The sequence below is a fragment of the Myxine glutinosa genome, chromosome 5, assembly GCF_964187855.1.
Source record: "Myxine glutinosa chromosome 5, kmMyxGlut1.1, whole genome shotgun sequence".
Lineage (NCBI taxonomy): Eukaryota > Metazoa > Chordata > Myxini > Myxiniformes > Myxinidae > Myxine > Myxine glutinosa.
Window position 1 is genome coordinate 113,896,061 of NC_136265.1, and position 22,743 is coordinate 113,918,803.

General features: G+C 47.8%; 1 protein-coding gene across 1 annotated transcript in view; it reads left to right on the plus strand.

Annotated features, from left to right (window-relative positions):
- MAP3K4 (mitogen-activated protein kinase kinase kinase 4) overlaps positions 1-22,743 on the plus strand; it is a 185,820-nt gene that overhangs the window by 38,966 nt on the left and 124,111 nt on the right. Inside the window, exons 2-14 of the mRNA XM_068116524.2 lie at positions 3,651-3,913; positions 5,645-5,701; positions 5,834-6,340; positions 6,442-6,809; positions 10,181-10,574; positions 10,842-11,143; positions 11,666-11,953; positions 12,050-12,205; positions 12,787-12,944; positions 20,843-20,959; positions 21,407-21,506; positions 21,726-21,809; positions 22,010-22,402. Of these exons, the coding sequence (XP_067972625.2) occupies positions 3,651-3,913; positions 5,645-5,701; positions 5,834-6,340; positions 6,442-6,809; positions 10,181-10,574; positions 10,842-11,143; positions 11,666-11,953; positions 12,050-12,205; positions 12,787-12,944; positions 20,843-20,959; positions 21,407-21,506; positions 21,726-21,809; positions 22,010-22,402 (3,187 nt within the window). The remainder of the gene's footprint in view (positions 1-3,650; positions 3,914-5,644; positions 5,702-5,833; positions 6,341-6,441; positions 6,810-10,180; positions 10,575-10,841; positions 11,144-11,665; positions 11,954-12,049; positions 12,206-12,786; positions 12,945-20,842; positions 20,960-21,406; positions 21,507-21,725; positions 21,810-22,009; positions 22,403-22,743) is intronic.

The following is a 22,743-nucleotide window of genomic DNA, read 5'->3' on the forward strand; positions in this document are numbered from 1 at the left end:
TACATCCTTTTCTGACAGGGCATCTAGGAGTAGCTGGACATTGATGGCAAGCACAGACATGCACTCCAGGTCCTTCTCTTCAATGATCAACCATCTGGCAAATGCTTCCCAGTGTAGGGCAAACATGGCTGCATGCACCATAGTGTGGGCACGCAGCATTGCGTAGTAGTCTTTTCCACTGATGATCTTGTTTGCTGTTCCACGGAGACAGACATCAGCTTCTACCATGATGTCTTCGATTCCAGTGGCCTGCATCAAATGCCCAATTGCTCCCAGGAAATTTTGAGCAATATGGAAGCCACCCATGCGCAAGATAAGTTTGGCATACTTCTGGGGGTTCTTCTTTTGCAGACCCAGAACCACTTCATAGATTGCTTGGTCGCATGTGATGATGGTGAACTCTTGGCCCTGTTTTCTTGACACATCCATGCTGTACTGAACTGACTGTTCAACCACATCTGGGTCCGTTGGCCACAATTTTTTTTAGCAAGATGAAAATAATGAAAAAATGCAAAAAAATCGGGGGCGCTTTTGCATAAAAAAGATTCTAAGTCATTTGGAAATGTTTTGTAAGTGTATTTCTCAACTTGATGTTGTCAACACATGTGTTCTGTGTATCTGGGCTGCATTTATTGACCCTACACAACCCACTGAGGATTTTAAGAAAAAAAACGTCTTTCACATTTTTCGGTCAAAAAATAAAGGCTGCATATACAAAAATGGCCACAATTTTTTTTCGCAAGGTTGCCGGCAGAGCAGACCTCTCATTCAGCGGACCTTAATGTCCAAATTAATAGAAAAAAACACAAACAAAAAGTATATAGCATGCCATGTCAGGTTCTCTCAAATTTTGGTGACTGGATCTCTGACTAAACGGTAATGTCATTGCATTTGATCGGCGACAAGTACTACTGAAAGTATGCCGCCCCAAATGACAAATGCTGTCCCATGGAGAAGCTGAAGCATTATTGACCCGTGAAAGGCAAGATGTTTATCATTCGTTGACTGACAATGTGTAACTCAGAGCAAAATGTTGGACCAAGAAGAACGAGCAATCAGAGCTTACAGACCCTCGCCAGGACTTGTTTTGTGTGGGGCAAATGAATGGAAGGATGCACTAAATGAAAGGTCTCTATTATAAATGGAAGGTCTAAATGGCCTAGTCATAAATGTCTAAAGGTCAAAGGTCTGAACAGTTGTAATGGTCTGATGGTCTAAAGGTTGAAAGACCTGAAAAGGTCTAAATGGGTCTAAAGGGTCGGAATTGTCTTAAGAGGTCTTAAAAGGTCTTAAAACATATAAAAAGGGTCAAAATGTCAAAGGGGTTTTTAGGGTATTAAAACGTCTGAAAGGTGTGATGTTCTAAAGGTCTGAAGGGTAGAAAGGAGTTTAAGGGTCTTCGGGGTTCTAAAGGGTATGTGATGATCTAAACTCTAAAGGGTCTTCGATGTCTGAGAGTTACAAAGGGTTTAATGGAGTCTTAGAGGACACGGGGTCTTAAGGTTCTAAAAGTTCTTAGGACTTTAACGGGTCTTGGGTGTCTTAAGGGTATTTATGGGTCGAAAAGGTCTTAAAAGAGTCGAGTCGGTTTTGGTGGATTTTTTTTAACCTCAATTAAAAAAACAAATTCATGTCTCCTCCAACGAAGTCACCAGAGGCATCATGTTTTCAGGTTGTCTGTCCGTCCATCCATCTGTCTGTTTGTGCATCCGTGGTAACGCATGGGGACGGGTGGTGGCGCGTGGAGGCCGGTGGCGACTCGTGGGGGCGGGTGGCGACGCGTGGGTGGTGAGGGGCGACGCGTGGGTGGCGACGCGTGGGTGGGGGCGTGTGGCGATTGGTGGGGGCGGGTGGCCATGCGTGGGGGCCGAGGTGAAGCGTTGGTGTGGGTAGCGACTCGTGGGGGCGGGTGGCGACGCATGGGGGCGGGTGGTGACTCGTGGGGGAGGGTGGTGACGCGTGGGGGTGGGTGGCTACGCGTGAGCGGGTGGCAATGCATGGGGGAGGGTAGCGACGCATGGGGGGTGGGTGGCTACGTGTGAGTGGGTGGCAATGCATGGGGGAGGGTGGCGACGCGTGTGGTTGGTGACACGTGGGGGCGGGTGGAGGCGCGTGGAGGCACGTCGGAGCGGGTGGCGATGCGTGGGAGTGGGTGGGGGCAAGTGGCGACATGTGGGGGCGGGTGGCGATGCGTGGGGACCGGTGGCCATGCATGGGAGCGGGTGGCAATGTGGGGTTGGGTGGCCACACATGTGAGCGGGTGGCGACGCGTGTGGGTGGGTGGCGACACGTGGGGTGGGTGGCGACACGTGGGGTGGGTGGCGACATGTGGGGGCGTTTGGTGACACGTGGGGGGCGTTTGGCGACACGTGGGGGCGTTTTGCGACACGTGGGGGCGTTTGGCGACGCGTGGGTGCGTTTGGCGACACATGGGGATGGGTGGCGAGGCATGGGGGTGGGTGGCAATGTGTGTGTTTGGGTGGGTGGTGATGCGTGGGGGCAGGGTGGCGATGCATGGGGGCGGGTGGGAGTGGGTTGCAACGCGTGGGGATGGGTGGCGACGTGTGGGGATGGGTGGCGATGCGTGGGGGCGGGTGGCGACGCGTGGGGACGGGTGGCCATGCATGGGGGTGGGTTGCCATGCGTGGGGGCCGGTGGCGATGCGTGGGGGCTGGTGCCAACTCGTGGGGGCGGCTGGCGACGCGTGGGGGCGGGTGGTGACTCGTGGGGTGGGTGGCAATGCATGGGTGGCGACTCTGGGGGGCGGGTGACGATGCGTGGGTGGCAACTCGTGGGTGGCGATGCGTGAGGGCAGGTGGCGACTCGTGGGGGTGGGGTGGCGACTCGTGGGGGTGTGTGGCGACGCGTGGGGGCGGGTGGTGACTCATGGCGACTCGTGGGGTGGGTGGCGATGCGTGGGTGGTGACTCTGGGGGGGATGCGTGGGTGGCGACTCGTGGCTGACGATGCGTGGCAGCGCGTGAGGGCGGTGGCGACGCGTGGGTGGTGACCCGTGGGGGTGGGTGGATACTCGTGGGGGCGGGTGGCTACTTGTGGGGGCGGGTGGCTACTCGTGGGGGCGGTTGGCTACTCGTGGGGGCGGGTGGCTACTCGTGGGGGCTTTGGCTACTCGTGGGGGCGTTGGCTACTCTTGGGGGCGTTGGCTACTCGTCGGGGCATTGGCTACTCGTGGGGGCGTTGGCTACTCGTGGGGGCGTTGGCTACTCGTGGGGGCGTTGGCGACTCGTGGGGGCGTTGGCTACTCGTGGGGGCGTTGGCTACTCGTGGGGGCGTTGGCTACTCGTGGGGGCGGGTGGCTACTCGTGGGGGCGGGTGGCTACTCGTGGGGGCGGGTGGCTACTCGTGGGGGCGGGTGGCTACTCGTGGGGGCGGGTGGCTACTCGTGGGGGCGTTGGCTACTCGTGGGGGCGTTGGCTACTCGTGGGGGCGTTGGCTACTCGTGGGGGTGGATGGCTACTCGTGGGGGTGGGTGGCTACTCGTGGGGGCGGGTGGCTACTCGTGGGGGCGGGTGGCTACTCGTGGGGGCGTTGGCTACTCGTGGGGGCGGGTGGCTACTCGTGGGGGCGGGTGGCGACTCGCGACTCGTGGGGGCGGGTGACGATATGTGAGGTTGTTGCTGTTCTCCACAGGTTCTGCGAAGAAGATCCTCTCGGTGAGGGTGATTGTGAAAAGGATACACAAACGGGTGGATCGACCTGTGGGAAGGAGGGGCAGGAGGTGGGAAAGAAGGAAGAAATTGGTGGATTTGAGAAACAGGAGGTCGAGTGTGAGGGTGAAGGTGAGGGGACTACAATGCTTTGCATTTCACCTCCTGCCTGTCAACAACATGACCGGAAGCTAACCGGGAGTACTAGCAACAACCTCCACGACCGCAAGTTTGCTCGACCACGTGGTTAGTGTTTACATTTTTACTTTTAATTCAATTTTATTATAACCTATAATCTTTCAAACCGAGCCTTTGACTATTTTGCTCTTTTATTTTGGTTTGATTAATGTAACGTTTCCTCAGTAGTGAAGTTTAATTTTCCTTCTGAATTTGCCGCAATGTCATCATCATCATCATCATCATCATCATCATCATCATCATCATAATTGATCTTCATTACCATCATCATTGACATCATTATTATCATTCGCATCATTATCACCATCAGCATCATGAGCATTATCATCATCATCATTACCATCATTTTTTGCATCATCATTATTAACCCCATCATCATTAGCATCATCATAATCATCCTTACCATCATCATTATCAGCATCATCATCATTAGCATCATAACCATCCTTAACATCATCATTAGCATCATCGGCATCATTATTAGTATCATTGGCATCATCATAATCATCCTTACCATCATCATTAGCATCATCATTATAATAATCATCAGCATCATCATCATTAGCATCATAACCATCCTTAACATCATCATTAGCATCATCGGCATCATTATTAGTATCATTGGCATCATCATAATCATCCTTACCATCATCATTAGCATCATCATTATAATAATCATCAGCATCATTATCATTTGCATCACAACCATCCTTACAATCATCATTGTTATCATTGGCATCATCATTATCATTAGCATCATAATTATAATCATCAGCATCATCATTATCATTAGCATTATCGTTAGCATTATCATCATCATTATAATCATCAGCATCATTATCATTAGCATAACCATCATCATTAGCATTATCATAATCATCATTATCATCATCACTATAATCATCAGCATCATTATCATTAGCATCATAACCATCATCATTAGCATTATCATAATCATCATTATCATCAGCATCATTATCATTAGCATCATAACCATCATCATTAGCATTATCCTAATCATCATCATTAGCATAATGACCATGACCATTAGCATTAGCATCATCATCATCATCATCATCATCATCATCAGCATCATTATCATGAGTATTATCATCATCATTATCATCATTAGCACCATCGTCATCAGTATCATCATTATCATTATCATTGTTGTAAGAATCAGAGTTACAACATTGGCTCAGATCATGAGCTTAATATCATTCGATCCCCAACAACACCTGTAAAGAGAACCAGCGAACATCATATCAATATTCAGCATACATCTGAACTAGTAATGAGTTTACAGATGAGCACAAGCAGGCCGTAACAAAGTGGCGGTACGTACCATCTAGTCATGCACCAGCATAGCATACAGTTAATGGCTCAGGTACGATCATAGCGCTGAATGACCGAGTTCTTATAACGGCCGCGTAGCGGGCAAAACACGCATGACACCTGGGTTCAGACGTTCGACAGAATTTCATGACTCATCATCGTCATCAGCATCGCTCCCTTTTCCCCTTATTTTTCTATCATCTCTCCATACCTTCCCAATCATTGTTTCCCAATCCCCCTCTTCTTTTTCTTCACGCTGCATGATTTCACTCTCCTCTTCAATTCCTTTTATTCCTTCACCTCTTTATTCTGATCTCCTCTTTCCTTTTCCCCTTCATTGTTGTACCTTATCGATACCTCGCTGGTTGCAGTCAAAGGATTACCAGCATTATGGAAACAAAAGGTGAAGAAATGCCTTCATGTTAATGCTTTCACTTCACACAGATAAAGCACGAGTGCACCTCTCATCCTTGGCTGGAGTGACATGGACCACTGGGTCAGGTACACCTGAACACCCTCCACATGATTTCTGCAGCAAGAAGCAGTTATCTTTAATGTGTAACAATGAAAGAGACCTCAAGTTGGTTGAATGCAATCACTCAGACCCTTCTCCTTCACCTTCCGCCACTCTAGGCCAACCGGTTCCTGCTGACATACCCAGCATGGAGTTATCCAAACATTACTTGTCGCTGGGGTCCAGCAGTAAAGTCGCGGGACCTCGTCCCAGCTTGAACCTTCACCCGCAGCGTCAGACGTCTCGTTCTGACCTACCGCTCGAGCGTCTGCGGTTCTTTGAGACCTTGAAGTTACTGCTGATGTTGAACAAGCGTAAGGAGAAGGAACCGGGCACACCCGGTCGACTCGGGGCTCTGGGAGTGGGCGGGCCCACGTCTGCCATCAGCCTGCAACACCAACAGCAGCAACAACTATGGCAGAATCCCTGGAATGATCTGATCTGGCTCGAGCTTCAGGCTTGGCATGCTGGTCGTTCGACCTCGGACCAGGACATGTACCTTTACGCAGCACGCAAAACAGTACCTGATGTGATGAGTGATGTACTGGCATTTCGTTTCTGTGCAACTACTGAAGGAGAGGTTACCAGTCCAATGTTGATTTGTGATTCGTTGTCTGCCGTCTCAGGTACTGATGGTGTATTTTAAAGTTTTACTGTTATTGTCAACATTATCAGCTTGATGACTCTTTTGGCCATTTTGATGACGTGTTGCATTTCTCTCCCCAAGGTGAGCCATACGGCGGAACGACGCAGGATGCAGGGAGTGGGGCGCTGTTCAGTGCGGAGAGCTGGGTGCGGCCTGCCAGAGATAGCGGGGTACGGCTCGGTGCACGGGGTGGGGTACAACGCGATGCAGAGAGCGAGGTCTATCTCAGTGGTGGTAGTGAGGCATGGCCCAGTGGGGATAGCGGGACGCAGCAGATCAAGGTTGGTGGCGTGCAGTCCGGCATAGAAAGCAAGCCATTGCATGCGAGAGGGACAACGAAAGGAGAGGATTTGAAAAGCCAGGCCTCTTCTTCACAGGTTCATTACCCAAGGGGATTCCACCTTATTGATCCAGCACATCTGGAGAGGCAACGAGAGGCCTGCCAGAAGGTAGAGTGACCTTTTTGTTTCTTTAACTTGTTTTCTTATTGTATGTTAGTCATCTCCAAAGTTGTCACATCACCTACATAATGGACGTAATCCTATTGACAAACTTGACACATGTGACATTATCATTTTCAAAGCACTTTGTCTAGAGCTGAACCATCTCGTGGATCACAGCACAGAGTCCTCCCTTCTGAAGTGTCCTTAATGCTTCGGACGTTGCTGTGTTTACCTCTTCATCGTATGCATAATGTCTTTTCTCCCAAGGTCATGTTTTATTTTTAGCTCACCTGGACTTTAGTCCGGTGAGCTTATGCAATCGAGCAGTGTCCGTAGGTACGTCAGTCAGTCAGTCAGTCAGTGAGTGAGTCCATAAACACTTCAGTCATTATCGCTTGAACCACAATCGCGATTTTGATGAAACTTGGCCACGAGCTTCATATCTGATACCCAACAAAGGTGTATTTACCACATCAAAATCTGCACTCATTAAGGGGAACTACGGGGGTTTTTTGACCCCCCCAAAATAGGTATTTGCTCTCTTCTCTGAAACTACACACACGATTTCAATGAAACTATATAGATCACAACCTTCATCGCCCATGATGTACCAAAGTTTGTTCCTGGCATTAAAAATATCAGGGTCTGTGGGGTTTTGTGGGATGCGACTCATTGGGACTGACACACACTGTCAATTTCCCGACCCGGATCTCAATCAACGGTGATTCATCTCTTCTGGATTTTGTTATGATTAACTTCCCTGCAAATGTCTGCTGCTCTTCTTCTGCTCCAATCGGTTCATCTGATAATTTGCTTGTTAAAGTGGACATCTCTCTGGCCGCTATGTTAAATTCAGGCTCGGTGTTGGTACCTCTCTCACCAGCCATGGCACTTCCACAAAGGACTTCTGGATTTGGTGATGACCAACTTCCCCGCCAATGTATCTTGGTCCAATGCGCCAATTGGTCAGCCTCTGCCGCAATTGGCGCATCTGATCATGTGCCTGTGAAGTTTAAAGTCTCTCCGGCCATTCTCAAAGAACAGCTTCAGCGCCGACCAGTCTGGCATTTCACTCAGGCTGACTGGCACAGTCTTCAAGCAGCTATCAATCATCTGGACTGGTCTCCCATCTCCACTGCCTCTGACATCAACTCTTCCTGGGAATTCTTCCAAAGTAAACTGCTCTCTCATGCACAGATTTATCCCATCTCGTCTTCAGTTGTCATACCCTTCCTCCTGTCCATGGTACACTGAATCTTGTGGTGAGGCAGTTGCCCTGAAACAACTTGCCTTCACCTGTTGTAAAGCAAATCCAATGGAAGGCAATCTCAGTTCCATTCACAAAGCTCGGAACAAGTGTGTGTCTACCATCAGGAGAGCCAGGAAGCACTATCTCTCCACTCTCAAGACTGAACTCTCAAACCTGTCTCCCTCCTCCAAATCCTGGTGGCATCTGGTCAAATCTGTTTCTGGTATTTGTTCCCCCTCCATCCCCTCCCTTACCTCAAATGGCAACACAGCTGACACCGCACATGAAAAAGCCAAATGCCTCAACTCTGTGTTTGCCTCAAAATCTTGTGTCCCGAACCCATCTCTCTCTGTACCCACCTTACCCAGTCGAACCCAACTGTTCCTGGACTCTGTGTTTTTCTCGCCTGACAAGGTGGAGAAGTTTCTGTCAAACCTCGACTCTGATTCTGCAACTGGACCAGACGGCATCAGCCCACGGGTCCTAAAATCCTGCTCAGCCGTTCTTTCACACCCTCCCTCGATTCTCTTCACCCTTTCTCTGTTCTCTTCGCCCTCTCTTTTGCTCAAGTTCACCTGCCATGTGCTTGGAGAGGTGCAAAAACAGATCCTTGAAACTACAGACCAATCCGCCGGCTCCCAATCATCAGTAAGGTCATGGAATCCATCATCGCTTCTGATATTAAATCCTTCCTCTTCTCCAATGGCTTGATCTCTGATCATCAATTTGGATTCAGACCAGGTCATTCTACTCTGGACATGCTGCTTCTGCTGTCTCAACAATGGATGGAGGTCCTCAATGTCAAACAGGAAATCAGAGCTGTCTCCCTTGACATATCACGTGCCTTCGATACGGTCTGGCACCTAGCTCTGCTCACCAAACTCTCCTCTTATGGTATCCATGGAAATCTCCACGCTTGGCTTGCGGACTTCCTTTCCTGTTGCAGTCAACGTGTGGCTCCAAATGGAATTCTCTCATCTCCCCTTCCTGTCCAGGCTGGAGTTCCCCAAGGCAGTGTTCTGGGCCCTGTGCCTTTTCTGGTCTTCATCAATGATCTCTCCGACTCTCTGGAAAATCCTCTCTATCTCTTTGCTGACGACTCCACCCTCTGCCGCTTCATACCTCATCCCTAAGATCGGCAGTCTGCAGCCTCCTCACTCTCTGCAGACCTGGACAAAATCACAGACTGGTCAAACAAGTGGAACATGTCTTTCAATCCTGACAAATCTCACACTCTCACTATGTCTCTCCGAAAAGACCGTCTGGAAAACCCTTCCACCTACTTTCTCAACAATCCTCTCCAAGAAGTTCTGTCACTCAAGCTCTTGGGTCTCACCATCTGCCATGATCTTTCCTGGGAAAACCACATTTCCAAGCTGGCCTCCAAACCCAGTCGCTGTCTGGCCATCCTCCGTCGTGCAAAGTCCTTCCTTGGCACCTCTGAGCTCCTCACCACATACAAGGCTTTCATCTGCAGCTTGGTGGAATACTGCTCTTCCCTCTGGGCTGGTGCACCTGCCTCTCACCTAGCTTGGCTTCATGCTGTTAGAAACCAAATATTTCAGAATCATTGGAATCTCCCGCGATGAAGCTGATTCTGAGGGTCTTTCACTCTCTCACCGCAGGCAGGTTGGTGGTCTTTCTGTCTTCTACCTACTCCTCTCCGGCCTAGCTCCCTCTCATTTTATCATTTTAATAAACCCAACTTTGGAGTACGTGCGACTGCCGGTCAGACATCGATTGGTCAGAGAACCTTACCTTGTGTGACTGTCTTCTCTGCTCTAAATATCTGTCACGTCCACATCCTACAGCCATTATTTAAATTGTTTCAACAAAAATTGAGGTAGAAACTAGATATTTACCTGAATTATTAATGAATATTGTTGGAGTGTAAATGCAAGTTTGCAATTACTGAGATCATTTAGTTTGGAAGTAACAACCAGGGTGGCAGAACTTTTGATATGATCCTGATACATTGTGTTGTGATGGTTCAGTATCAGTGCTATTACTTCCTGTGTGGACAAACACACGTGTGCAGTTCCAAGAGATGCAGTCAAATTCACCATGTTGTCATTTAAAGAGTTTTATTGTTTTTCATTTATCATAATCCTTTGAACCCATACCCAAGGTAAAAGCACTGCTGGAGGCCCTGGATGCAGTAGAAGCACTCTACCCTTCACTGCATGCACTCCAGCATGAGCACCCTGCTTATGGAGCTAAGACCTTCCAGCACCGACTCCACACCCTCTGCTTGTGGCTTAACACCACAAAGGATCTCAACCATAAGCTGGGCCTAATGGGCACTATCCTCGGTGTCCGGGAGATGGCCGGTGCTGGGTGGCCTGTATTTGAGGTCACCTCGCCACTTTGGGCAACCGGTGGAGCCAACCATGGAGATGCAGGTTCAAGTTTATCATCTTCTGAATCAGAAAAAGATACGGGGGAAGATCTGGAGGATGTTGAAGAGGAGGAAGAAATTGAATTGAATTGTGAAGACGAAAAGGATGGGTTGGTTAGAAGAGGTGAGCAAGCTGGAGAATGATTGTTGAAAAGTGTTGTTTTATTACCAAATCTGATTGGCTCTATTTCCACATCAGCACTGCAGATCCAGTAACATTTAAAGCACAACAAACAACCGGTAGCTGCCTTATGCATAAGGAAGACGATTGGTTATCAATGTTTTCACTGACTTTGCTGCCATATAGAAATATTGCAACATTACACATTGAAATTAAGGCATCAGTTATGATAAGCAATTTTTGTTGTTGTTTTTGACCTTTTGTGGGAAGTGTCTGGGAAGATCCACGAAGACCCTGCGATCCTAACAGCCGAAAGAGCAAGTGCCAGGGTTCACTTCCAAGATGTATTTTTTGGTTCCGAAAGTGATGGGGATGAGATCCATGGCGATATTCTTGGGCCGGTAGACCTTGAACAACATCATCGCTGTCCTCCGGCTTTATACCGCCCATTTGTGGACAAGGCCCTGAAGCAAATGGGTTTGCGGAAGCTGACGATGCGTTTACGCAAGCTGCTGGATGGTTCTCTGCAACGGGCACGCACGGCCTTACTGGCCGACCTTCACACTGCACAGGTCACTCCTCGTCACGGTCATCAACCACTCAACCTGTACTAACAATTTCAATCAACAAGTGAGCCTGTATCAACCAAACTAACCAACCAAACCGCTCGACCTTTCCTAACCATTCTAACTGATTCACCTTTCCTCAGCACAGTAACCAAACATAACCTGAATTAACCACTCAACCTGTACTAACCACACTGATTGGCCACTCAATCTATGCTCACCCTGACCACACAATCTTCACTAATCACATTGATTGACTTCTTGACCTGTACTAATCCCTCTGATCATTTGATCTCAACCTGACCATGCATGGGATCGATGCGTGATTCTAAACAACGAGTCTCCATGGAAACTCCATGGGTTTATTCCATGAGTTTTTAAGGCGACGTGTGTGTTTCTAGTTGGCTCAACAACTTCCATAACAATCCCACCAAAGGACACAGGAAATTATCGACGAACCATAGTGCTATGTGGAGGTTCCGATGTAGAGCAGCAATCTCACACGCTGCGGCCTTTAAACCTTCCTAGATTGCGACTCAAGGTGATCTCAAGGCACAGGATCTCCTTCCTGAGCTCCTTGAGCAGCTCTCTTTGGGAGAACCACAACACGGACGTAGTGTCGGTCCTGATGACGTCCCCGAAGCAGACCTAACTGAGCGGGTCTCACCAGCCGAGATGGAGGAATTGGGCCTGCCATCATTTCGACCTGCCTATCTGGTTCTCTGCCGCATATTGCTGAATGTCATCCATGACTGCCTGAGGCTGCGTTTGGAGCAAAGACCTGCTGGGGAGCCATCACTCTTGAGTGTTAAACAGGTGTCCTTTTATTATTCTCTCGTCCTTGATGTCATTTCCCTAATTCTGTTTGTGACCTACCTTGCCAACACCTTTTTGACATCATTCTGCACACAGCTGGTTCGTGAGTGCAAGGAGGTTCTGAAAGGTGGGTTGATCGTGAAGCAGTATTACCAGTACATGACTGAAGTGGTGCTGACTACCACCGGAGGTGCGTTGTCTCCTGACAGTAACATTGAGGAGTTTGAGGCTGACCTGCAAAATATGCTCATGGTATGTACACCTGCTGGTCCAGTATTGACAATACACATCTTTTGCCAACCCCGAGTTGAGCTTTAACCCGTTTGATGGGATGTTGTGGATGTAGCACATTTACCTTTGAGCTGTGCACGCTGGACTCTATTCCCGACCCGACTATAAACTGTCAGAATGATGCTCCGCAGGCAATTGTATCATTAAGTCCACCATCCCTCAGATGGACATTAAGCCCGGGACTTTTCTTGTAGCATTAAAGTTGGTGGACGTTAACAATTCCACGGTGTCTTTTGATAAATAGCGGGTAAGTTATTGTCGACACCTTGAACAAATTCCAAAGTCCTGCCTGCTTCGGTTGAACTTCGGGCCTGGCAAGGAGCCTCTCGAAAGACTTGGGCCATGTGTATGCACTGTGTGAGCTACCGACCCTACGTTAATGGCAAAAGTGATAAGGAGGAGATTTCTGCTCAAACTAAACAGCCACTTACTCTCCCAAAGCTTACGTTTGTGAGGGAGTATCTGTGTGCCAGTGGTACAACTTGAATGGCCAAATGCACCAATTGTCATGTGTTCCATTGCATGTACCTCTACCTATTCAGGTGTACTTTGAGTATGTGCAGAGCTGGATTAGGATGTTACAACGTTTACCGCAAGCTTCACACGGACTCAAGAACTTGTTGGAGCAGGAGTGGGACTTCAGCAAGCAGGTGGTCCCCTTTGTCCGTGGTGGTGAAGCACGAGCCGGCCGACTCTTTTGGTAAGAAAACCCTTAACCCCATTGACCCATTTATAATTTGTGACCATATGGTGTGTGCTTGGACCAAAGAAAACTACATCCCCTGCCCTTCCCCCACCTCTTCCCACTCTCCCCCTTGCCCTTCTCCTCCCCCCCTTCCCCCTCAATGTGCCAAGGAAGGACTTTGCACAACCTAGTCGGCGTCTGGCTTTGGAGGCAAACTTTGAAAGGTGGTTTGCCTAAGAGAGATCATGGCTGAGAGTGAGACCCAGGTGTTAGTGACCAAACCTCTTCAAGAGGGTTCTTGAGAAAGTAGACAAGAGGATTTGCGAGATGGCCCTGATCTCATGTCTGATATTGAGGGTCTTGCTCCATTGTTGGGAGTAGAAGCAGCATGTTCAAGGTAGAGTGACCAGGTTTGAATCCTTATGTATAAAATCTAGAATCTTCTACCTAGTGCAAGCGCATCAGGGCAAATTTTTAGGATGTGTGATCTGATTGGGTCCGTTTCCAGTTTCAGAGCCAGAGTCGAGGGTTGCCAGAAACGTCTCCACCTTCTCAGATGCAAAAGCCAAACTCCAAGAGCATTTGGATATGACGAGGATGGGTGGGGAAAGGGAGAGTCGGAGGAGAGTCGGAGGAGACTCGGAGGAGACTCGGAGGAGACTCGGAGGAGACTCGGAGGAGACTCGGAGGCGAGTCAGAGACAGGTTAGGAAGGGGTTAGGCACACAACATTTTGAAGTAAACACAGAATTGAGGCATTCGGCCTACTCACGAGTGGGGTCGGCTGTAGTGCCATTTGAGGTAAGGGATGGAGGATGAGCATACACCAGAGACAGACTTGACATGGCACCACCAGACTTTAGAGGAGGGAGACAAGTTTAAAAGTTCATTCTTGAGATTGGACAGATGTTGTCTGGCTCTCCTGAGAGTGGACACACACTTGTTGTGGGATTTGTGGAATGATCTGAGGTTGCCTTCGGTTGGATTTGCCCTCCGGGAGGAGAATGGAAGTTGTTTTAAAGCTACTGTCTCATCACAGCATTCAGAGTGACAAGGGCGGGAGGATGGGTAAGATAACTGAAGAAGAGATGGGATGAATCCACGTATAAGGTAGAGCAGGTTTTTGTGGAAGAATTCCCAGACTGACTGCATATCTGGGGCGGTAGATATAGGAGACCATTCCCTGAAGTGTGATGGCTGCTTGCAGTCCCTGCCAGTTTACCTGATTGAACCACCAGACTTGCTGGTGCTGTAGCTGTTCTTTGAGAATGGCCATAGAGACGTTAAACTTCACAAGCACATGATCAGATGCGCCAATTGGGGCAGAGGCTGACCAATTGGTGCATTGGAACAAGATACATTGGCGGGGAAGTTGGTCATCACCAAATCCAGAAGTCCTTTGTGGAAATGCCATGGCTGGTGAGAGAGGTACCAACACCCAGCCTGAATTTAACATAGCATGGTGATCATGGAAATCACCACATATGAGGAAGAGAGTTGGGATGAGTAGATAGAAGTTGGTCCATATTATCAGACAGCGAGATGTAGATGGAGTCATCACTGTTTGGTGGACGGTACAACACACCGACAAACATGAGGTAAGAGCGGAGGGGAAGTTGCAGCAGAGGTACTCGCCTGGGGTTTGGGTGGTGGAAGAGCAGTACACAGAGAGTGAGATATGGAGTTTATTTTCTCACACCATGTTCAGGTCATCCGCTGCCAGGATGGGGTTCAAGTCGATCAAACCGGAGGAGACAATAGCCAGGAGAGACACAAAGGAGTCAGGGACGTCTTGTGAGAGAAGGGATTCTGTTAAACAGACAATGTCTGGTTTATCATCAGCGGCCTTGATTGAGAGATGCGTTATGTTGGAATGGAGGCCCCTGCTGGTTGAGGTCTATCTTCGACACAGTTAGGGACAGGGGAGAGGTGCTGCTGATAAAATGTAGGGATGTGCAGAAGAGCAAGGAGAGGGTGCAGGGCAGGCAGTAGCTGGGGGAGGGGTGGTGTGAGAAGGGGGTGAAGTTGGGGGGTGGAGGAGCTTTGTGGCCGTTTGGGGGGGGGGGGGGGGGAGAGGGGTAGCTGAGAGAGGGCAGGATGAGGTGTAAGTTGAGAGGGGGCAGGATGAGGTGGTAGTTGAGAGGGAGCAGGACGAGGGGAGAGCAGATGGAGGGGGAGGGGAGGAGGTTGTACTGACATGGGGTTTTACACCATGAATGGACAAGAGCAGGAAAGGTTCGTCGTGTGTACACAGCCTTTGCCAAATTGATGAATGTTTTTGGTTGAGGGTATGGATAAAAATTTACCTGTAAGTGAGAGAGGAGGTTGGATGAACTATGTGTTTAGGAGTGAGGAGGTTTTGGGAATTAGGCTTTGTCAAAGAGAAAAGGAATATATTTTGATGAAGAAGATGACTGAATGGGTTGTTCCTGATCTAGTAATAATCAGAGAGCCATTTCTCATATGAGGCCAAGTTAGGAAAGTCGTTCATCAGGCCCTACAGAAAGGAAATCACAACAGGGTGATGGACCAGACCATCTATAACACCCTCAGGTGGTATGTGGTTTCAAATTGTGGTATTATTAAAATTGTACATAAATGCCAAGGCTTCGTGACTGCAGGCCGTTAAATTCAGGGTTAAGGGGTAGCGTAAATATGAATACCTTTGTCTAAGCTCAACCAATTTTCAATGTTGAGGTATCGTTGGCTTCGTATTATAATTGGTCTGGTGTTGGCTTAGCGGTTAGGGCGGTGGGCTTGGGATCCTAGGATCCTGAGTTTGAATCCCGGTCGATCGCCGAATTAACGCCAGGGGGGTTGACTCAGCCTGTCATCCTTCTGAGGTTGGCAAATTGAGCACCAGCTTCCTGGGATGAATGATACCGGTGTGTACCCCGACCGAGAATAGGTACACCGTATCCCTGCGCATCGTAAGAGGCGACAAAGGGTTGGTGTCAGGAAGGGCATCCGGCCATAAAAAAAAACAAAAGAAAAAAAAACATTGCCTCAAACAGGAAACCATGATTGTCATGGGACCCGCAAGGCTGACCCCTGCTCTAGCGGGGAAAAATGGCCTTAGAACGATCATGCATTCATTCATTTATTCATTCATTGTGAATGAAAAAGAAGAACCACCTTTAGAGACCATGCTTCCCCGCAGAGCAGGGGTTATCCTTTTTCGGGCACCTTGGTCCCCTTTTTGAAGCAATGTTTTATGGCCGGATGCCTTTCCTGCCGCCAACCCTGTTAGTCGCCTCTTGCAACACACAGGGAATTACCAGTGAACTGGTGCTCAATTTGCAAACCTCTGAAGGATGACAGGCTGAGTCAACCCCCCTGGCGTTAATTCAGTGATCGATCGGGATTCGAACCCAGGATCCTAGGATCCCAAGCTGGCACCATAACCGCTAAGCCAACACCAGGCTGAGTCAACCCCCCTGGCGTTAATTCAGTGATGACCGGAATTCGAACCCAGGATCCTCACTCCTAAACACGTAGTTCATCCAACCTCCTCTCTCACTTACAGCTAAATTTTTATCCATACCTTAAACCAAGCCGGCACCCTAACCGCCAAGCCAACATTAGGCTATAGGGGGTAGGAAATGGGAAAATGGGGGAAGGAAATTGTGAATAAGCAATGGAATATACAACCATGACAGGTAAAAATCACAACCAAATCAAATATTCTGAAATACCCACCGTGTATCACAAATTATTATATTTGAGTGGTCTTGGACATTTTCAGCCCTTGCACATATTTTAGGGTACACCGCCCTGTCAAGTCGAACCTTTTCTGATGTGTTCAAAAATTTCATTTTCTCAGCTCCTTCCTTACCTCTGGACTAGATTAAGGCTTTTTAACCCCCTGGAGTCTGCAAGCCGAATTTATCGGCTTCACGCATGCGCCGAAATTTCTGCAAGCCGAATTTATCGGCTCTAACCGCATTCAAATTGACCGCGCAATAACCGCCTCCTGGATTCGATGTGCATCATGGGAATCACATGGAATTTTCTCAACAGGCTCAACAGCCCCCTGAAAATTGACCATTTGAGAAATAGGCATTAAAAATGCGAATGACCTAAATGGGCAGTAGACTGGAAAGGTTATACTACGTATAATGGTTTAATAGTAGACTCCAGAGGGTTAAGATACATTTTGGAAGCTTTTTAAAAAATGGTGTGAAGAGGTTTTAAAGAAGTGAAACGTTTTATCTGTGGATATTGTGAAGAAGGGACATGAAAATGGAATAAGAGGGGAAGGAAAATGGGATAAGAGGGGCAGTAAAATGGGATAAGGGGGGCAGGAAAATGGGATAAGAGGGGTGGAAAATTGGATAAGTTGGGTAGGAAAATTGGATAAGATGGGTAGGAAAATGGGAAAAGAGGGGTAGGAAAATGGGATAACAGGGGTGGAAAATTGGATAAGAGGGGTAGGAAAATTGGATAAGAGGGGCAGTAAAATGGGATAAGACGGGTAGGAAAATGGGATAACAGGGGTGGAAAATTGGATAAGACGGGTAGGAAAATGGGATAACAGGGGTGGAAAATTGGATAAGAGGGGTAGGAAAATTGGATAAGACGGGTAGGAAAATGGGATAAGAGGGGTAGGAAAATGGGATAAGGGGGGCAGGAAAATGGGATAAGAGGGGTAGTAAAATGGGATAAGAGGGGTAGGGAAATGGGATAAGAGGGGTAGGAAAATGGGATAAGAGGGGTAGGGAAATGGGATAAGAGGGGTAGGAAAATGGGATAAGAGGGGTAGGAAAATGGGATAAGAGGGGTAGGGAAATGGGATAAGAGGGGTAGGGAAATGGGATAAGAGGGGTAGGAAAATGGGATAAGAGGGGTAGGAAAATGGGATAAGAGGGGTAGGGAAATGGGATAAGAGGGGTAGGGAAATGGGATAAGAGGGGTAGGAAAATGGGATAAGAGGGGTAGGAAAATGGGATAAGAGGGGCAGTAAAATGGGATAAGAGGGGAAGGAAAATGGGATAAGAGGGGTAGGAAAATGGGATAAGAGGGGTAGGAAAATGGGATAAGAGGGGTACGGAAATGGGATAAGAGGGGTAGTAAAATGGGATAAGAGGGGTAGGAAAATGGGATAAGAGGGGTAGGAAAATGGGATAAGAGGGGTAGGGAAATGGGATAAGAGGGGTAGGAAAATGGGATAAGAGGGGTAGGAAAATGGGATAAGAGGGGCAGTAAAATGGGATGAGGGGTAGGAAAATGGGATAAGAGGGGTAGGAAAATGGGATAAGAGGGGTAGGAAAATGGGATAAGAGGGGTACGGAAATGGGATAAGAGGGGTAGTAAAATGGGATGAGGGGTAGGAAAATGGGATAAGAGGGGTAGGAAAATGGGATAAGAGGGGTAGGGAAATGGGATAAGAGGGGTAGGAAAATGGGATAAGAGGGGTAGGAAAATGGGATAAGAGGGGTAGGAAAATGGGATAAGAGGGGTAGGAAAATGGGATAAGAGGGGTAGGAAAATGGGATAAGAGGTGTAGGGAAATGGGATAAGAAGGGACATGAAAATGGAATAAGAGGGGAAGGAAAATGGGATAAGAGGGGCAGGAAAATGGGATAAGGGGGGCAGGAAAATGGGATAAGAGGGGTGGAAAATTGGATAAGTTGGGTAGGAAAATTGGATAAGACGGGTAGGAAAATGGGAAAAGAGGGGTAGGAAAATGGGATAACAGGGGTGGAAAATTGGATAAGAGGGGTAGGAAAATTGGATAAGATGGGTAGGAAAATGGGATAAGAGGGGCAGTAAAATGGGATAAGACGGGTAGGAAAATGGGATAACAGGGGTGGAAAATTGGATAAGAGGGGCAGTAAAATGTGATAAGAGGGGTAGGAAAATGGGATAAGTTGGGTAGGAAAATGGGATAAGAGGGGTAGGAAAATTGGATAAGACGGGTAGAAAAATGGGATAACAGGGGTGGAAAATTGGATAAGAGGGGTAGGAAAATGGGATAACAGGGGTGGAAAATTGGATAAGAGGGGTAGGAAAATGGGATAACAGGGGTGGAAAATTGGATAACAGGGGTAGGAAACTTGGATAAGACGGATAGGAAAATGGGATAAGAGGGGTAGGAAAATGGGATAAGAGGGGTAGGAAAATGGGATAAGAGGGGTAGTAAAATGGGATAAGAGGGGCAGTAAAATGGGATAAGGTGGGTAGGAAATTGGGATAAGAGGGGTGGAAAATTGGATAAGTTGGGTAGGAAAATTGGATAAGACGGGTAGGAAAATGGGATAACAGGGGTGGAAAATTGGATAAGAGGGGTAGGAAAATGGGATAACAGGTGTGGAAAATTGGATAAGATGGGTAGGAAAATGGGATAACAGGGGTGGAAAATTGGATAAGAGGGGTAGGAAAATTGGATAAGACGGGTAGGAAAATGGGATAAGAGGGGTAGGAAAAATGGGATAAGGGGGGCAGGAAAATGGGATAAGAGGGGTAGTAAAATGGGATAAGAGGGGCAGTAAAATGGGATAAGATGGGTAGGAAAATGGGATAAGAGGGGTAGGGAAATGGGATAAGAGGGGTAGGAAAATGGGATAAGAGGGGTAGGAAAATGGGATAAGAGGGGTAGGGAAATGGGATAAGAGGGGCAGGAAAATGGGATAAGAGGGGTAGGAAAATGGGATAAGAGGGGTAGGAAAATGGGATAAGAGGGGTAGGAAAATGGGATAAGTTGGGTAGGAAAATGGGATAAGAGGGGTAGGAAAATTGGATAAGTGGGGTAGGAAAATGGGATAAGTTGGGTAGGAAAATGGGATAAGTTGGGTAGGAAAATTGGATAAGAGGGGTAGGAAAATTGGATAAGATGGGTAGGAAAATGGGATAAGAGGGGTAGGAAAATGGGATAAGAGGGGTAGGAAAATGGGATAAGGGGGGCAGGAAAATGGGATAAGAAGGGTAGTAAAATGGGATAAGAGGGGTAGGAAAATGGGATAAGAGGGATAGGAAAATGGGATAAGAGGGGTAGGAAAATGGGATAAGAGGGGTAGGAAAATGGGATAAGAGGGGTAGGAAAATGGGATAAGAGGGGTAGGAAAATGGGATAAGAGGGGTAGGAAAATGGGATAAGAGGGGTAGGAAAATGGGATAAGAGGGGTAGAAAATGGGATAAGAGGGGTAGGAAAATGGGATGAGGGGTAGGAAAATGGGATAAGAGGGGTAGGAAAATGGGATAAGAGGGGCAGGAAAATGGGATAAGAGGGGTAGGAAAATGGGATAAGAGGGGTAGGAAAATGGGATAAGAGGGGTAGGAAAATTACTGAGTATTGAGATTGGATTTTTTTCCCCCTGATGTTATTTTTGGTTGTTGGGAGTTTTGTCCGAGTGAAGAAAGAGATATTTCGTTTGATTTTTTTGAGACAGAAGGGGAAATGGATTGAGCTCAGGGATCAGAAGTAAGAATAACTGGAATAAGAGGAGTGAAAACGGAGACGATACAAAAAACAAACAAACAGAGAAGCACACTCGACTCGACTACCACAAGCACTACTAGTCCCTACCCAGATCGGGAAACAAATTAAACAATTCAACAAAGCATGATACAGGTTGTGACAGTAAAATGGATGAAAAACACGAACAACAAAACAGGGATAAAAACGAAACAGTAAAACACAACGTAAGTGCCCGGGGGGGAGGGGGGGGCACTTGTCTTAGAAGATGTGGCAGGAGAGATCGCAAATCAGTCGTCCACATATGCACCGATCGATCTCCAAACCGGAAGTGAGGGGAAGGGAGCACACGTTCGGTGGTGGTGGTGGGGGTTTAGGGGCGGGAGAGGGTTATTTCGGTGATTATTAAAGATACTTCAGTGAACATTGCAAATGAAGCTGCTTGAGAGGATCCAGAATGTATCACGTGACCATGATTACCTCGTTACCACCTCTGCAGTGATATTGCACGGTGTCTGCTGGAGTCCACTGGAGAGTTCCTCCGTGATGGGGTCAAACAGCTTTGCTCGGAGCCCTTTGCGAGTCCGGACGACAGCATCCAGTCCGATGGTTTACGGTAAGGTCCTTTCTGGATGGACGCACTCACTCACATACTTGCTTTGCATTTTAGTCGATTTTTTTTTTTACACCATTTGTCATCACAAACCCACAAATGTTGTCTGCTATTTAACCTTACGCTGAACCGTTTTGTCCACATATCCATGGTATTTTGAACCAGGTTATCTTGCGTAACCTTTACATTCGATATTCTTTGATCAATTTTATTTTTTATATAATTTACCACTTTCACGTGCTTGCAGCACCGCCTTAACGAATGAATTTCACTATGACCGTTGACCTTCACTCGATGCATTTAAAACACTTCATGGTTACTTATTTCGGGAAGGCAACTCCAAGTCCTCATTGTGAGATGAACAAGATGTTCGCAATGAATCTTGAGATCGGTAACCATGTTTGGTGGTCGTGAGTGGTAGCTGTATGGTAGACAACATGACTTTACCAGGCGATCGGTGATGGAGATCTGTCGTGCTGTTCGGGAGCTGTTCCACGAAGCACGAGAACGAGCATCAAAAGCTCTCGGCTTTGCGAAGATGCTTTGTAAGGTAAGAACTGGACCACGTGTCAGGTCAAAAGGTTGAAATGGGTGTGTTGGTCCATATGCTGTTGTACAAATCGGTTGTGGTTGTTAGCACGAGTTGACCTTATCAGTGCACCATTGTGGTTGTCAAGCTGTGGAGAATCTGTGAGTCTTTTGTGTTGCAGAAATTGTGATTATGGTTACTTGGGCCCATTTTCTCGTTGTGATTGACGGTTTATCACAGGATTTGGGCATTGCAGCTGAGTTTGAAGTGACAGCTCCACCGGAGCAGCTCAAGTCTGCTTTACAAGAAAGTCAGCATGTCAAGGTAAGTCTGCTCTTGTCCAACCTTTCATCCAAGGACCAAACTCAAGTAATGGACTTGCACTTGATTTTGAACTTTAACCTCGGTGATGAATCAATTCCACATCCGAATGATTGAAACTCAGAAATTCCCCCTCGATCTTATGAATCTGCAGACAAGGGACTCCACTTTCTCCACTTTTCTAATCTCCTTCATTACTCCAGGTACGAATTGAGGAGCTGGACCGAGTGCACATGTTTGCACCAGCGGCGGTTGCCGAGCAGTATCAAAGGCTTGTGCGTCTCGTCAGCGCCGCTTGCGGACGGGATATTTCATACCTGGCCAGGGAAGGAGAGCAACTCCCAGGATACCTGTTACTTTTACGACCCGGGGATCCGCTCGGAGGATTGCGTCATCAGGGGGCGAACCTTCGGTCGCCTGAGGAGCAATCGGTGCCACGACTGAGAGTTGAGGATTTCACCGAACCGATTCCGGTACCCGAGGAGGGTGAAAGGACCGAGACTGGAGTTTCTGGACGTGGTTGGGAGCAATGGAATGGAGAGTCGATCCGCCTGTCTCTCCCTGGGGAGATGTTGACCACCCTGCAAGATCTACAGGTGACGTCCTAATATATTACCTGGTACACACGGAATGTATCGATGAATTTGACTTTTAATTGAAACAACAATTTGTAACGAGTTCTTGTAGATCATCACAACGTTGTAAAAAGAGGAAAGAGAGATAGAAGAGGATATATGAAATCATTGTGGTTTGGTAACCGGAGTTCGCACTGGTAGACGGACGATTGATCGAAAAGTGTACAGCATAAACACCAATGGTCTCCATTTTTATCGGTTCTTTTTATTCATGTACTATGCAAATTACGGTAAAGGACCGAGAGGTGCATCATCATTTCTGCGTGGTGGTAGGAGGGGGAGGGGGGCTCAGGGTGATGTTG